This window comes from Petaurus breviceps, unplaced genomic scaffold, assembly GCF_028583685.1.
Source record: "Petaurus breviceps papuanus isolate PSGF00001 unplaced genomic scaffold, PetGlider_PUasm1.0 558, whole genome shotgun sequence".
Classification (NCBI taxonomy): domain Eukaryota; kingdom Metazoa; phylum Chordata; class Mammalia; order Diprotodontia; family Petauridae; genus Petaurus; species Petaurus breviceps.
In genome coordinates, this window is record NW_027186376.1 from 1,321,319 (window position 1) to 1,336,468 (window position 15,150).

Genomic DNA, 15,150 nt, shown 5'->3' on the forward strand with positions numbered 1-15,150 from the left:
ATGGTCTGAGCCAAAGGGGGCTCTCCCACCATCCCCAGCTCCAAAGAGAGGCAGGAAGATTCAGACAAGTACAATTTAAGTTCTTAATTTAATGAGGAAAAGAATGATTTCTTTTTTTTGTTCTGACATTGTGTATTTTATGTGTGTTTCTGTAGTGTTCACTAAAAGGCGGAAACACTGATTCCTGGATGAACCCTCTTGCCAAGCAGTTTTCAAATATGGGATTGCTGGTAAGTTTTATTTCTCCCCGCCCCCAGGTGCTGCTGCTTCTGGCTCATATTCCCCTATGGCTCACATAGAGTCCCCGGCCTCTATGGAGAGCACAGGCCCAGTGCTTGACTGCTGCCCATCAGGCTGGAAATGTGGCAGATGACAGAGCGGCTGTGAGGGGGGCTTTATTCAGCCAGTCTCCTCTTGTCACGCTGTGTTTTCCCAGCCCTCTTGAGCCAAATCATCCCTCTTATCTTTGGCTTTTCAGTTGTCATTTCCCAGTTTTCAAAATGGAACATAGCCCTGGACATACTAACAGTTACTGGATTTGCCCTTGTTATTTTAAGAAGCAAACCAGGTCATGAATTAAAGGTGGGAGGTGGGGATCCTTGGAGTTTTTCTTCAAGTATTTTTGTCTTCTTGGGGGCGTTTTGTCCCTTGATGCCAGAAGAAGAACGTCTTCACTTGGCTGCACATTTTGGGATTCGATGACTTGACGAGTCAGGAGAAAGCTGTCGTGGCCTGGCAGCTCATCCTAGAATTTGATCCCAGGCTTCTGGTGCTGGAGGGCAAGGCTTTATTTCTGCCCAACACTATTTAACTCTTCCTCTTTGTACGTGAAAATGGAACTCCATTCATCCTGACAGGAGTTGTGTTAGTTTATGTTCAGGTCGTGTTAAAAATGCTTCATTTGGTGCATCTTCCCTCCTTCATTAAACGAGATTCCGTGAGTGTCCTTGAGTTTCCTTCTGCATACCTGTGCTCTCATTTCTTTTTCCTTTTTCAGAGTCAAGCTGAGGACAGCCCAGGCAGTAAGATGGATTTGTCTGTAGGTGTGTATTGCCATGACCATCTTGATATGGAACAGACTTTGCTTTTCGTCACGTCATCTGAGGCACTTCCTAGTAGGGAAGGGTTGAGGAGTTAAACTGTATGTCGGGGGGAGTGAAGGGGGCTTCAGAGTCCCTCTAGGGCAGCACAGATTAAGAAGGAGTCCTCTCTCTGGCATCTCTCCCAAGTGATCCAACCCCCCCCAGGAGACCTCCTTCATTCTTAGCTAAACAGACACTCCACTTCAGGAAATCTATGAGCAAGGATGGGGGAAAAAAACATGGATTCTCTGGGCTCTACTATCATTGATTTCCTTTGTAATCCGATAGATTTTATTTTATGCGTTTAAAAGTATAATTCTTGGAAGGGGTCTAGGACACACAAGCAGTTAAGATCCCCCAGTGCGAAGGATACAGCTCGAAGGTGTGATCCTCAGCTATGAGGAGTTTGCAGCCTTATTAGAGAAAATGCATGTGTACATAAAGATGCCTGGGGGTGTGAGTCAGTCAAGTGGTGGGTGTCTGATGGACCTCTGTGAGAGAATGCCTCCCATGTGGAAGGAGAGGGGCAGGGGCTTCAGGCTGGGTTTTGGAGCATGGTTAACAGCTGCGAAAGTGCAGCTGGGTGAGTCCTCAGAGTAGGGGGCCTTTACAAAGCCACAGAGGTTTCCTTGTGGCATTGTATTCTGGGGAAGAGTGAATGGATCAATTTGACAGCATCAAAGGGTTTTTGTGAGGGGGATATATAGGAAAGGGGAAGATATCCAGAACTGTTCCAAAGCCCTAATATAAAAAGCCTTTAGAAATGTTCAGTTATATTAAAACTCTAGTTGTTTTGTTTAACTTAAAGATCACCCTGAAATCTTTAATATTTTGATCAACAGTTGGTATATATTTAAATAATTTAGGGGAATTAAGATGTCTCATCTGTTTCTATGATTTATTGAAACTTTTTTCCCTTTTGAATCACATACCAGAGACTGGCCTAGTTAGGGAATGGATTCTTAAGCACTAACCACACCTTCCCTTGTCATTGCCTTTTCAGGGAGCCTTCCTGACAAGAAGTTTGATGTGGACAAGCGAGCCATGAATCTCGGGGACTTTAATGATATCATGAGGAAGGATAGATCTGGGTTCCGTCCACCTAATTCCAAAGACATGGGAACCACAGATAGCGGGCCTTACTTTGAGAAGGTGAGGGCAGTTCTCTGTGATGACCAGTTATACGGGAGAGCCCATGTCGGTTTTCATCAGGCAATTGAAGCTAGGGAAGGCGCGTAGAATGCCCGAATCCAGAGCTAAGCACAGTCGTTGACAGCATGTACCATGTGAATTACACCCTTTGTCCCCACGGAGGTCACGCCTGACCCAGTTTGGAGGGCAGATGTGGGCTGGCACATTTCATAGAAAGGAGATGTTGTGTGGACATGTAGAAGAGGTGGCTGCAGGTCCAGGGGGATCTCAGTCATTCTAAACCATGAGCATTTCTGCTGGCTGTTCCACAAATTGGCCATCCTCGTTTCGCTCCCCCCTGCAGGTGGCTGGCAACTTTCTCCCTTTGCTCATAAAAGATACTTGCTGGTTACCTTCATTTTCTGTGTTTTTTAAGCTGTACTTCTCTTGTGTGATAGATTCCTTTCACCAGTCTGACTAGATGGCCTTTTGATTGATTGAATTCACATGGTTTCTATCTGGGGTGGGGGAGGAGTTGCCTGGGCTCAGAATGTTTCTTTTCTGTGTTTGTTAGTTAAATTTACTGCAGACCTCTAAATTATTGTCCACCTAAGGCCAGTAATCAGCGGTAGGCACTGATTGTATCCAAGAAGCATTTGCTGACTCTCCTTGCTCTTCAGAGGACAGCGAATGCGCTGGAATGGGCTGCCAGCCACCCCCTGACAAGCATCAGTGCTGGTCCAGATGTCCAGATCGCGACTGTAGAGTCCCTGGGCTTCTGTGCTCACGGAAACTGAGTGAGAATGAATCAGTATCAGATGTAGACACAGACATGTTGCCCAGCAGGTTTATCTTCCACCTCTGAGCAGAATGAGTCACTACCGGGAAGATAAGAAGCTGTCTGGCCGCTGGCCGCTGGCCGCAGTGGGTCTTTCAGGCAGAGTGTGGCTGAGCTGGCCAGATGAGACGTAGGGCCTCCTTGTCACTAATAGACACTAATGGCTTGTTGCTGCTGTTTCTCTCTTTTCCCCCTTGCCTTCTGTTGCTTCACTAACCAACCCACCCTGGGATTGGCTAACACCTGCTCTCCAGCTGACTTTGCCTTTCTCCAATCAAGACGGGTGCCTTGGGGATGAGGCTCCCTGCTCTCCCTTCTCCCCTTCTCCCAGCTACAAGCTGTCTCCCTCTGGCTCCACAGCACCCAACGTCAGCCTGGGGGCAATCGGCACAGGGCTCAACCCCCAAAACTTCGCTGCTAGACAAGTAAGGAGGCCTCTCCATGTATCACTGGGACCAGAGTTGGGAGCTGGCCTTGGTCCTATTCTGCACTTGATATCAGTCTGGGGGACTCTGGTCTGCTGAACATATGATGTGAGAGAAAGGTTATGCTGTAATCATGTCAGCCCTTCAGTTTTCCTCTTTGGGCTCTTGGGTTCAGCACACTAGTATTAGGTGTAGGATAAATGACCAAGTCCAGCATCTGAAAATGCTTTTGAGGAGATGTCAGAAAAATGCCTTGGTGCAGGACCAAGTGCCAACCTAGATGATGCTGTTGTTAAACAGGAGATTAGATACAGAATGTTTCCCAGGCAGTTTTCAATGCTGTCTGCCTTAATCTGGGAGGAAAAGCTGCGCTCAGGAGAGACAACACGTGAGGATCACAGCATTTGTCATTTACTTATAAAAGTAACAGAATAGTCCTGAGCGCTTCTGTGGTCCTCTGACCAGCCACGTAAATGCGAGCTACAGACAGATGTTATTTCTGAGCAGAGGGGCTCAGCCTGGTAAACCAGAGCGAGCCCGTTGGGGCTGAGCAGCACAGAGGAGACGGAAGAAGATGGGAGAGGGCCAGCCCAGGGTGCTGCTGCCACCGTTTCCCAGGATGAGGGATGCTTATTCCGGCTCTTGGACCGCACTGGGTGGCCCCTGTTGGGGATGCTGGTGGAGGAAATATGGGGCTGGTTGTTTCTCTGTGGGCTTTTAGTACAGGGATGACAAAGATAGTTTCTTACTGAAAGCCTTCCACTTGTCACTTAGGTCTCAAGACCCCCTGTCTCTTATTTGATTAATATTTACTTCTCATTTTTTCCAATGGTTTCTACAAGGCTGTTCTGTGACCTCAGTAATTCAGATTATCTCAGGCCAAATGTCACCCCTTATTAGGAATGCCCTCCAGGAGACCCTCCAGGGTTCCAGAAGTTTGTAATGTGGCCCATTGGCAGCCAGCAGTTACAGTGGAATGTCCCCTAAGAAAAGTCTTCACCTTCATTTTCTTTGGGAAGTGTGCCTTCAGCCTAGTCATCATAACAGGTTAGAAAGAGCAGAGCGGAGCCTGGCATTGGTAGACACTGAAATATTTCTTTCCCCCGTCCTGACTGGATTATTTTTTTTTGTTTGTTTAAAAAGTTTTCCTCTTTCTGCCTTTTTCCTTTTTATTATGATCCTTTCCAACTAAATTCCTTCCTTGCCCAGAAGATTCCTTCCTAGCAATGACTTGAAAGAAAATACAGTTCAGTCTAAACTGCCAGCACACAGGTGGAATCTGCCGGTCTGTGTGTCCCACCTCAGAATGACAGGAGGGAGGAGAACCCTCTTGTCCAGGATCAAGCTTGATCACGGACACCACAAAGCATGGCGGTGTTGCATTCGACTCTCCCTATGTTGTTTTCTTCATTCTTCTGACTTCCCTCAGCATCCCTTCATGGGGGGAGTCCTTTGTTACTGCAGCACAGTGAGATTCCATTCACGATGGGCCGTTTTGCTTAGCCCTTCCCCAGCCCACAGACACCCTCTTTGGTTGCGCATCTCTGTGACCACCACGAGATGGGTGTACGCGGGGCCTTGGTGGGGCCTGTGCCAGCAGGAGGATTGCAGGGTCGGGGCACGTGGGTCTGCTAGGCCCCTTTTCAGAACCTTCAGCAGCGGCTGTTTCCATCCCATCCTGACTTTGTGAGTGCACTCTGATATAGCTGCAGGTTCTGTCCATTGGTTTCCTGATCTGAAGAGGTTTGCCCTCCCCCTAGAAGCCAGGCCAGGCGCAGAGAGGTTATTAGGGGTTTCCACGGAGATGCTCCAGGCCCCAGGAGTCGGAGGCTGTTCACCGTACTAGATTTCCATTTTGTAGAACACTGGGCAGCGGAGATGCTTTTTCAGACTCCTGAGCCGTGGTCTCTTTCCCTGAGGCCCAGCCTCGGCTGTGTCTGAACACTCGGGGCCCAGCATCCTTCCTGGCCTGAGGTTCTCCAGAGGTCAGGGAGGAGCGCCTCCTCACGCATACTCGTCCCTGCTCCCTTCTCCGCTGCCTGGGCAGGTGGGCCTCCTTTCTGCCTGGGCGTTTTCTCTTCTGCTCCAGTCACTTGAGTCATCTCCTCCCCCCCACAGACTTCTCCCGGTAGCTCCAGGCCTAGGTTCTCAGGTTCCTCCTTGATGAATTGCACCATCCCCCAAATTGAGTTTCCCGTTTTTTTCTGTTCTTTCTGACAGTCCTGCCCTTTTAGAGCCTCTGAGTAATCTTTGTCTCCCTCCTGCCCTGGCCCAGTCCATTCAGCCACCTTGCCTGTTAATTCTCCCCTATTGAGATCTCCACTCTGCCATTCAGACCTTTGTTGGCTGAAAAGGCTCCCCCATCCCTCTCTGACCTCACCTTGTGTGAATTCTTGTTGTATTCCAGACACACTGGTGTCCACTCTAGGCCCCATCTCGCCCTGTCCCCCTGAGTCAGTGTGTTTCCTCATTCCAGCCTTGGCAGCCGGCCCCCCGTCCGTATTTGGAGAAGCACCTCCTTTCTGTCTGCTTTTCCCTGAAAGGGTTCTCAGCCACTTACCCAATCCTCCCTCGCATCCTAGCATCACGGGCCCTTGTCTTGGCCAATAGACCTTCCTGGGTGGGTTGTGTCTCTCCTTGTCCAGTCCCTCATGCAGTGCCTTGCCCAAAGTAGGTGTTTCATATTTGTTGGGGGTCCTACTGAAGACTTTAGCATCTAGGACAAAAGGGTGCTGGCTCAGATCCAGGCGAGACGTCCCCACTCCACCAAGACCAAGGCTGTACACAAGCATCAGGAGAGCTTCCTGCTTCCTCTCTGGCCTAGGCAGACTAGGCCCTCTTAAATACTTTGGCTCCTTAGAAATCTGACAGACAGTCTATACCATGATGAGTCTTGACATTTTTCTCTGATTATTTCCATTTGAGACTGATTTGGGCGCATGGTAAAACTGATGCAGCGGCTGTGAAAGTGGCATTGTTTATGAGCGGTGCGGGGAGGCTGTTACCTGCCTCGAGCCCCAAGCGCCAGGTGCTGAGCAAGCCGCAGGGAAGGTGTTCGCTGAGGCGTCAGGCGCTTGGCAGTTCTTAGATGTGCTGCTTGGCGGAGTCCTGGGATTAGAAGCTTGCTAGTTTGGGAATTCTCTTACAGCCCGTAGGATAGGCCTCATGCCTTCTGCAGGTCAGGAGTGGGAGTTAGGCCGGTGTCTGCTTCTTTGGAGTTTTCCTACTGAAAATAAACAAAATCATTTGGCTCTTCTTTCTTTCTTTCTTTTTTCTTTTCTTTTTTTTTTTTTGCAGGGTGGCAATCATGGTTTGTTTGGAAATAGCACAGCACAATCGCGGGGCATGCACACTCCAGTGCAGCCGCTAAACTCCTCCCCTAATCTCCGGGCGCAAGTGCCTCCCCAGTTTATTTCTCCCCAGGTAAGCAGCTTGATGATTCTGGATGCCAAAAGCAGGGGCTTATGGGCTGTTAACTTGCCTGCGATGGATTTTGTGGAAGTTAAAGTTGCCGTATCTACCAGTATTTATTGCAGATGTTACTAAGTGTCCGGGATGAAAATTCATGGGCACTATCTCAAATAACAAATCTCATTATTGTTTTTTGCCATGTAGAAATAAGAGAGCCCTTTTACATGGAAAATAAAATCCTGTGGTCACACTTTTTAAAAATTCTAGTTTAAACGGAAATCAGGTGTTGACTGATTGTCCTGTGTCCCTTCTTGAGAAGAGCATGACACCATTTTTAGGAAAAATACTGTAGAACCACCTGCAGTGCTAGAAGGCTTAGTTAGACCAGAAGACCTCTACAGCACTGTCCATCTTGAGCTGTCTTTCTCTTGGAATAGGCGATTCTGTGCCTATGGGCCTGCTGCCTAAAAAGCACCGGACTTGAATTCTGCCTGTGTGACCTTACACAGGCTGGACGAGTTGACCCAATGCCATAGCTGACTTGTGATCAGACCCTCTCTCCCCTGCCCCCGGGGTGCTTTGGTGCAGACATGGGAAGAGGAGGGTCATGGGACAGAGACAGATGAAGAGGTCCAGAGTGGGGATGGAGGAGACCCTAGCTTCCTTCACTTCAGGTCACTAAATGTGCTCACCATTGACAAAGAGGTTGCACGTTCTTCTCCAATATTTCTCCCGGGAAGGTGGATCTCAGCTCCTCTCCGTCTGGGCCACCCAGCCTGGGGAGCTCCTGTCCTCACCCCTTTATTAGGTTATTAATTAGTTTTCATATTTATTTATAAATAATCATTTTATATATATAATTATATATGATATATTATATATAATAATATATGTGATATATAATACTCATTTTATATATAATTTATATATAATTATAATAATGATTACAAATAAGTCAATACTAATAAATTAAAATATAAATGATTAAACAGATCCTTTTATGGAGGGGGTTTGTTCTGTGAGGTGTGGATTTGGTCAGAGGCCGCGCTTGAGGACCTCGAGGCCCCAGAGCCCGGGGGGATGGAGGCGCTGGTCTCTTTCCTGTCCTGTCAGCATCGTCGCGGTGGCTGCCCTTTTTCATGACTGGTCTCTTTCCTCATGTTTTTAGTTTCATTGGTGCCTTTGCTTTTATGCCACAATTAGCTTTCTCTTTAATTCCCACCACCATCACCGAGTCCTTGTCCCCCCAAAGACGTTTCTGCAGAGCCCAGCCAGCGCAGCCTTGTGCGTGGTGCGCTCTGCACCGCGCTGGCGGCCCAACGTGCAGAAGCCCTGTTGTTATAAGCCTGTGCACCATGTGTTCTCCCGGCTCTGCACTCTTCATCCCCACCCCTTCTAGCCAGTCTCGATGTTTTTCTGAATCTGTGGACGTCTGAAAGAATCTCTGCCCGTTGCCGCGTCACCGTCTGCTAAAAGTGTGGATTTGTGAGGTTCGGTTTTCCTGAGCCTGTGACTGAGACTTGCCCAGTTCTGTGTCCCGCTCTAAACTTTTGCTAGGTTATGTTGGTATTCTTCATCTCCTCTCTTTGTTATTGTTCAGTCATTTCAGTCATGTCCAGCTCCTTGTGGCCCCATCTGCAGTTTTCTTGGCAGAGATTCTGGAGGGGTTTGCCATGTCCCTCTCCAGCTCATTTTACAGGTGGGGAAACTGAGGCAAACAGGGTGAAGTGACTTGTCTGGGGTCACACAGCCAGTGAGTGTCTGAGGCTGGATTTGAACTCACCAGGACGATCCTCCTAACACCATATCCGGCTCTCTGCGTGCTACAGCCCCCTCGCCACCACTGTTTCCTCTCTAAATCCTCCCCCGTGCCTCCCCCAGCAGAGCTCACCCTTGTCACAAGTAGGCACAGACACCCCAGCCCCATAGTTCCCTTGTGCCCGCTCTGGCAGCCCATGTCCGCTTTGACCTCTGTAATCCAGCCCCTCTGACTCTGAGGAGGGGCCTGCATGGCGTCAGACTCCTTATGTGACCCTGGTGCTGTGCGGCTGTTCATGCCAGTGTCCAATCCCACGCTGTCTTTAAGCTCTCGCTGCTTGTCATTCCACTCGATGCACATACACAGTGTGTCAGCCCTTCTCTCATGATGGACACCTCCATAAAGCTAGATGTTCCACCGCTCATGGCTTCTCTGGAGAAGCTGCCCTACCTGGCTCTTGTCAGTTTTGTGCCCCCAGGCCCTTCTTTCCACTCACACAGTCACTTTGCAAGACCAGGTCCTGATGGCTGTGACCTGGGAATACACAGTAGCCAGCCTGCCTGCTCTGATCCACCCTTCCCAGAGCCCCTCCATGTGACCCTCACGCACAAACAACTCTCTGGCTCGGCATTCAAAGCTCTTTGTGTCCTCCCTCCTCCCTCCCTTTCCAGTCTTCTCACCTCCTTCCCTTCCATCCACTCAGCAGCAAACCCCACTGTCTTTTCTCTCTCACGCTACTCTCTTTGTCCCGCCCCATTCCCCACTCCCCCCACAATGGGCCTGGAGTTCTGTCCACCTCCATCTCCAATCTTCAGGTACCTGGTGGACTCAAGACTCTTCTCCAGTGACATCTTGTTCAGTCCCCCACATGGACCCTTCCCTTCAGAAACTGCCTTCTGTCTGTCACACAAAACGTGTGTGTGTGTGTGTGTGTGTGTGTGTGTAAGAGAGAGAGTGAGAAAGTTAATAGGGCCTAGAATGGGAAATAGCCACCAAAAGATTTTCACAGCATTAACAGATCCATAGCAGCTAAAGGCAGCACAAGGAGTGGCCATGGGGGAAACGTGCTGGCTCCACCATGAGGGTCTCCACGCTGGGGGCAGCAGTGGGCCTGGAGAGGAGCAGAGGTATCCCAAAGGTCACGTGGGCCGGAGGTGACAGGCCTGCGAGCGGTGAAGATGGGAGCTGAAGGGCCTGTGGCCGCCTGATGTGAGGCCGAAGTCAGGAGGAGGGAGTGGCCCTGCCGAGGAAGAGGAGGACCTCGACTGGGGACAGGCTGAGGCAGAGCCACAGCAGGAGTCCCCAGAATAGACGTTATTCTGGAGCTCCAGGGGAGAAACCTGAACTAGGAGTGTAGGTTTGAGAGTCACCAGTAACAGCCTTCAGGCATTTTACATCCTTTGTAAAGGCTCTCTGAGGCTGCTGCTTCAGGCATTCCCCCATTTTACAGCACAAGGGCTTCCCACGATCACGCAGAGGGATCCTCTCCACCATACCCACTCTTCCTCTTTGAAGCAGTGAGAAGCAGAGATGGCCACGGTGTAGAATGTGTGTTGACAGCAAAGGTGGTCGGATTTGAACTCAGGTCCTCCTGACTCCAAAGCCGGTGCGCTATTCACTGTGCCACCTAGCCACCCCTAGATTGTTCATCCTTAAAACTCGGGGGGGGGGGGTCTTAGAATCCTGCTAGCTCAGCATTTTGTGAGGTTGTAGGCAAGAAGACTAATGTGGTTCCAGACTGCGTTAAGAGAGGGCCTCTGCCCTGGTCCAAAAACCTCTGGGATGGAAGACATTGACTAGCCACATGTATATGAAAAGCCACTTGAAGTAGAAAAAATAGACTTGACCCTGACCACCCAGAGCAGAGGTGGTAGTAACAGGTGGAGGTTAGAGATGCAAATTGAGCTTGACATAAGGAAAACCTTCTTTGGCCTCAGAGCTGTCCAGCAGTGATGTGGGACCCTTGCTGGGTGCATCAGTCTCTTCCTCTACAAGTTTTCTGGCAGAGGCCTGGGTGACTGGCAGGAAATTCTTGCTCAGGGCATGTCCCAAGATTCCTTCCGATTCCTTGAAGACCTGCACTTGAATGTGGCCACTCCAGGTCACTGGTGATCCATGGGAAAACTTAGGTTTGGTGCAGAAGCGTGTATCTGCAGAACCATGACACATCTCAAAGACAATTGCCAGGGAACCTGTCAGCAAATGGCAAGCAGTATGGAGGTAGGAATGAGTCCCAGAAATGCCCAAGGGCCTTTGGAGCGAGGCACTGATGAGTAATTGTGGCAGGATGCTCCCCCAGCAGAAGCCCCTCTGCTCACGCTTCTCTGTGGCTGCAGGCATCTCGGAAGAATCAGAATTGCAGCCTGGCCAAAGGGTGTCCGAAAGGTGGCGGGACATGGGCCCAGCAGGCCCAGCAGGTGAGGGAGTTGAAGCAGCTGCGCGGCAGCAGAAGAAACGTTCCTGTCTGTACACGAGGCCAGAAGACAGACCACGGGACTGGAACCACACACACAGCTTGCTCCTTTCAGTTAAAGTGAACACAAGGATGGCTCCATTGCCCGGCTTCCTGCTGCGCCTTGTAAACAGCACGCCTTTCAGCTCCTGCGCGGATCTCTGACCATTGCATTTATGCTCCCTGGAAGGGGGGGGAAGGGCCTTGCTGTCCTTCACAGACCCTCCAAGAGTTTTTTTTTTTTTCTTATTTGTCGTCTTTGCCGTTCTAATGAATGTGAAATGGAACTTCGTTTGCTTTCATTTTGACTTTACTTATTAGTAATTTGGAATATTTTTTATTTGGTTATTGGTAGCTTGGATTTCTTACCCTGAGAACCGTTTGTCCATATCCTCTGATCATTTCTCTTTTGGGGAAAATACTCTTCTACACTTGTATTAATTCCTTAAAAATCTTGGATGTCAGGGGCGGCTGGGTAGCACAGTGAGTAGAGCACCGGCCCTGGGGTCAGAAGGACCTGAGTTCAAATGCGGCCTGAGACACTTAAAACTTACTAGCCATGTGACCTTGGGCAAGTCACTTAACCCCAATTGCCCTGCCTTCCCCCCTCCAAAACCTCAAGAAAGGCCTCCGCTGTGTTGGGGAGAACTTCTCCAGAGGGTTTATGGGAAGATACCTGAGTGCCCACCTCAGTGAGATCTCAGGCCATGGAAATATCGTAAAATGACAGTAAACAAGCCAGCTATCCAGCAGTGATGAAATCGCAAAGCTATTATGGGAGACTGCAGAGCTGCACATTCCTAATGTTGAGCCCTTTTGGGGAAAGCCATGCATATCTGACTGATTACAGGAGAAGACGCTGGGAAGATTCAGGGCTTTTGTCTTTGGTGAAAGGGCAGGAGCATAGGGGATGAGATGCAGTCCTTTTGTGGCTGCAGGCCTTTGGTCAGCCCGCACTGTGGAAGCCTGGTCTGCTTCTTCTCTCACGAGAATTTGGGTTTGGATTTTTAGCTCAGTGTGAGCAGTAATCTACACAGGGAAGGATAGTTTAACATGGGGGTGTTTAATGCAAAGGACATGTGGTAACCAGGAGAGCCAGCTCCTACCCCATGTTGGGTGACAGAGAGCTCCCCGTCCCCAGAAGTATCACCCCGAGTCCTCCAGAAGCCAGAAAAGTGCGTGTCCAGGGAGGTGTTCGGGAGGGGGAGGGGGGGAGGGAGCGGGCGCTGGGGGGAGGGAGCGGGTGGCGCGGTTCTTCACGTCTCCCCCGGACCAGATTCTTTTGGGAATCTGGGGTGCTCTGGGCTTGTCACAGCAGGTAAGACTGAGCCCTAGTCCTGGGCTGCTGTAGAGTTCAGTTTCTCTGTCATATTTAACCACAATCCATGGGGAAATCCTTTTTTCTTTCTGAAATCTGCTGGAGTCATTTGGAGGTGATGATGCCCTCCCACATTGGTCCAGTGAGCCCCAGAGAGCAGTCTGATCAGTGTTTCTGAGGCTTTCTGCAGCCTAGCCAAGGGTTGGTCTGGGTGAGCAAGGAATGAGTGAGAGGCAAGGAGAGTGCCTGGCGCTTGGCCTCTCGCACTGCCGAGAATTCTTTCTCCAACAGCGTGTCCACGTTCACCCACCCACTTCCTTCCTTGTCTCCTGCCAGGTCTCTGCCTCTGTGCTCAAGCAGTTTCCTAACAGCGGCCTGAGCCCAGGCCTTTTCAACCTGGGGCCGCAGCTGTCTCCCCAGCAGATCGCCATGCTGAGCCAGCTCCCACAGATCCCCCAGTTTCAGTTGGTAAGTAGACGTCTGCCCCACTGCCGCTGCCCCGCTTCTGAGGGGTTTGTGTGCCTGAGTCCCTCGGCCCAGGTTGGCCTGTCTGTGGTGGGCTTGTGTCTACATCTGCATCTGTGTCTGCGTCTGTGTGTGTCTGCGTCTGTGTGTCTGTGTCTGCATCTGTGTCTGCGTTTTCTCTCTGGGGGGTGTCTCTGTCTATAATGTGACCCTGTATCGGCTTCATTTCCTTTCTTCTGTTGTGTCTGTGTGTGTGAGAGAGAGAGAAAGTCTCTGTTGGGAGAGAGATGATACATTTTAAATCTGCCCTTATTTCCTTTCCCTGTGGGGGTGTGGGCTATAACTCAATCTAGCAAGGAGGAGGGTTGCTCCTTGGAGTGAGGCGGGGCACTTTGGCTAGGGTTCCATCGCAGTGTCTGTGCTGATGGGTGTGGGTTACTGGAGGCCGGCTGAGCAGGGCTCAGGCCCTGGCTCCTTACTGCCTGGCCTAGGGCTCTCTCCCCTGTGTGAGATGAGGAGGGGGCATTCCCTGCACGTGGGCATCTCCATCAGGCCTCTCCCTCCTCCCTTGGCAGGCCTGCCAGCTCCTCCTACAGCAGCAGCAGCAGCAACAGCAGCTGCTCCAGAACCAGAGAAAGATCTCGCAGGCCGTGCGGCAGCAGCACGAGCAGCAGGTGAGCACGGCGGTGGTGGGTGGCGGCAGCCCTGGGACGGGCACCTGGAGGGGTGGGGGAGGCCAGGGGCTCACCTGCCACTGCCTCCACAGATCGCACGCATGATGAGCGCGCTGCAGCAGCAGCAGCAGCAACAGCAGCAGCAGCGGCCGCCAAGCATGAAGCATTCACCGTCTCACCCCGTCGGACCCAAGCCACATCTGGACAACCTGGTCCCCAGTGCCCTGAACGTGGGGCTCCCTGACCTTCAGAGCAAAGGGCAGATTCCCGGCTACAGTTCTGGTGAGGAGCGCGGCCGGAGCCGTGGGAGCAGAGCCAGCCTGGGCGTGCATGCCCATGGCCTAGCGCTGGGGGAGGCTTGGCGGGGGGGACCCGGGTCAGGGGGCACCCGGGTCAGGGGGTACCCGTCTTGTTCTGAGCTTTAAAGGGAGGCGGACCGAGGAATATTAATGTGGGCCCAGAGTAAGACGAGGGTTTTATGGAGAAAAGAGGAGCAGTGATGGCCCTCCAGGTGGGACCCAGAAGGACTCTGATGTCATCAGTGAGTGCCAGGAAGGTGTGGGGGAGGTCCTGGAGGGGCTCCCTGAGGACGGCAGCCCCTCTTCTGCCGCAGCCCCTTCTGGTTCTCTCCTTCCAGCAGCTGCTCCCCATTCCTGCTGTATGTGCCCTGCCCCCACCGATGAAAAATACAGACGTTTGTCACATTTTCTTCCAACTTTTCTTTGACCTTCATTTTTGAGAGTGACTAAGCAGTTGTCCACAGTCCCCACAAGGCCATTGGTTCTCAGAAAAGGAAGGGGGGGAGCGGCCAGAATGGAGCACTGGCCCTGGAGTCAGGAGGACCTGAGTTCAAATCAGACACTTAACACTTACTAGCCATGTGACCTGGGGCAAGTCACTTAACCCCAACTGCCCCACCTTCCCCCCTCGAAAAAAAAGAAAAGGAAGGCAGTCCAGTTTTCTGTTGGCCCTAGGATGTTCTCTGCTTGCACAGTGCTAGGGTTCTGTCCATTCCCTATATGCTACCCACTAGCCTCTGCTGTTTACTGAAAACACAAGCCCTGATTGGTGACCTGAGCCCCTCCAGTGTTCAGAGCAGCCTCTCTGCATGAAGGCTTCTCAGTCATGTGCTGAATGAGAATAAGGTGGACAAGGTTCCTTTATGCAGCTTTTCATTGTGCTTTTCCGGTCGGCTAATGAGAAGTGAAAAGCTAAATTTTGCCTCAGTTTCCCTCCAGCAGTGAGAGCCATTGAATGAGGAATATGTGACAAAATTATGCCACTTAGAGAAAGGACTCAGAAACTTTATTACCTGCAGCTTATTTGTGTATCTTTTAGTAAATTTGAAATATTATGAGAATTCTGTAAAAGTTAATTTGGGGTTTTGGATTTTTATTTTTTTAGGTTTTGGCTCAAGTGGCATGGATTATGGCATGGTAGGAGGGAAGGAAGCTGGGTCAGAATCTCGCTTTAAACAGTGGACTTCTATGATGGAAGGCCTGCCCTCGGTAGCTCCACAAGATGCCAGTATGCACAAAAATGGTAAGAGACAGCCCCGTGGGCTCACTCCAGAGACTCCTTCCTTGTCCCCCACC

At 50.7% G+C, this 15,150-nt stretch overlaps 2 protein-coding genes across 8 annotated transcripts in view; both read left to right on the forward strand.

Annotated features, from left to right (window-relative positions):
• ADSL (adenylosuccinate lyase) overlaps positions 1-15,150 on the forward strand; it is a 300,844-nt gene that overhangs the window by 219,728 nt on the left and 65,966 nt on the right. The window lies entirely within an intron of this gene.
• TNRC6B (trinucleotide repeat containing adaptor 6B) overlaps positions 1-15,150 on the forward strand; it is a 230,321-nt gene that overhangs the window by 181,406 nt on the left and 33,765 nt on the right. For all 7 annotated transcript variants that reach the window (XM_069102859.1, XM_069102858.1, XM_069102857.1 and 4 more), the window contains 8 exons: positions 156-230; positions 998-1,043; positions 2,086-2,234; positions 6,774-6,899; positions 12,753-12,884; positions 13,457-13,555; positions 13,648-13,837; positions 14,960-15,097. In XM_069102859.1, coding sequence (XP_068958960.1) covers positions 156-230; positions 998-1,043; positions 2,086-2,234; positions 6,774-6,899; positions 12,753-12,884; positions 13,457-13,555; positions 13,648-13,837; positions 14,960-15,097 — 955 coding nt within the window. The remainder of the gene's footprint in view (positions 1-155; positions 231-997; positions 1,044-2,085; positions 2,235-6,773; positions 6,900-12,752; positions 12,885-13,456; positions 13,556-13,647; positions 13,838-14,959; positions 15,098-15,150) is intronic.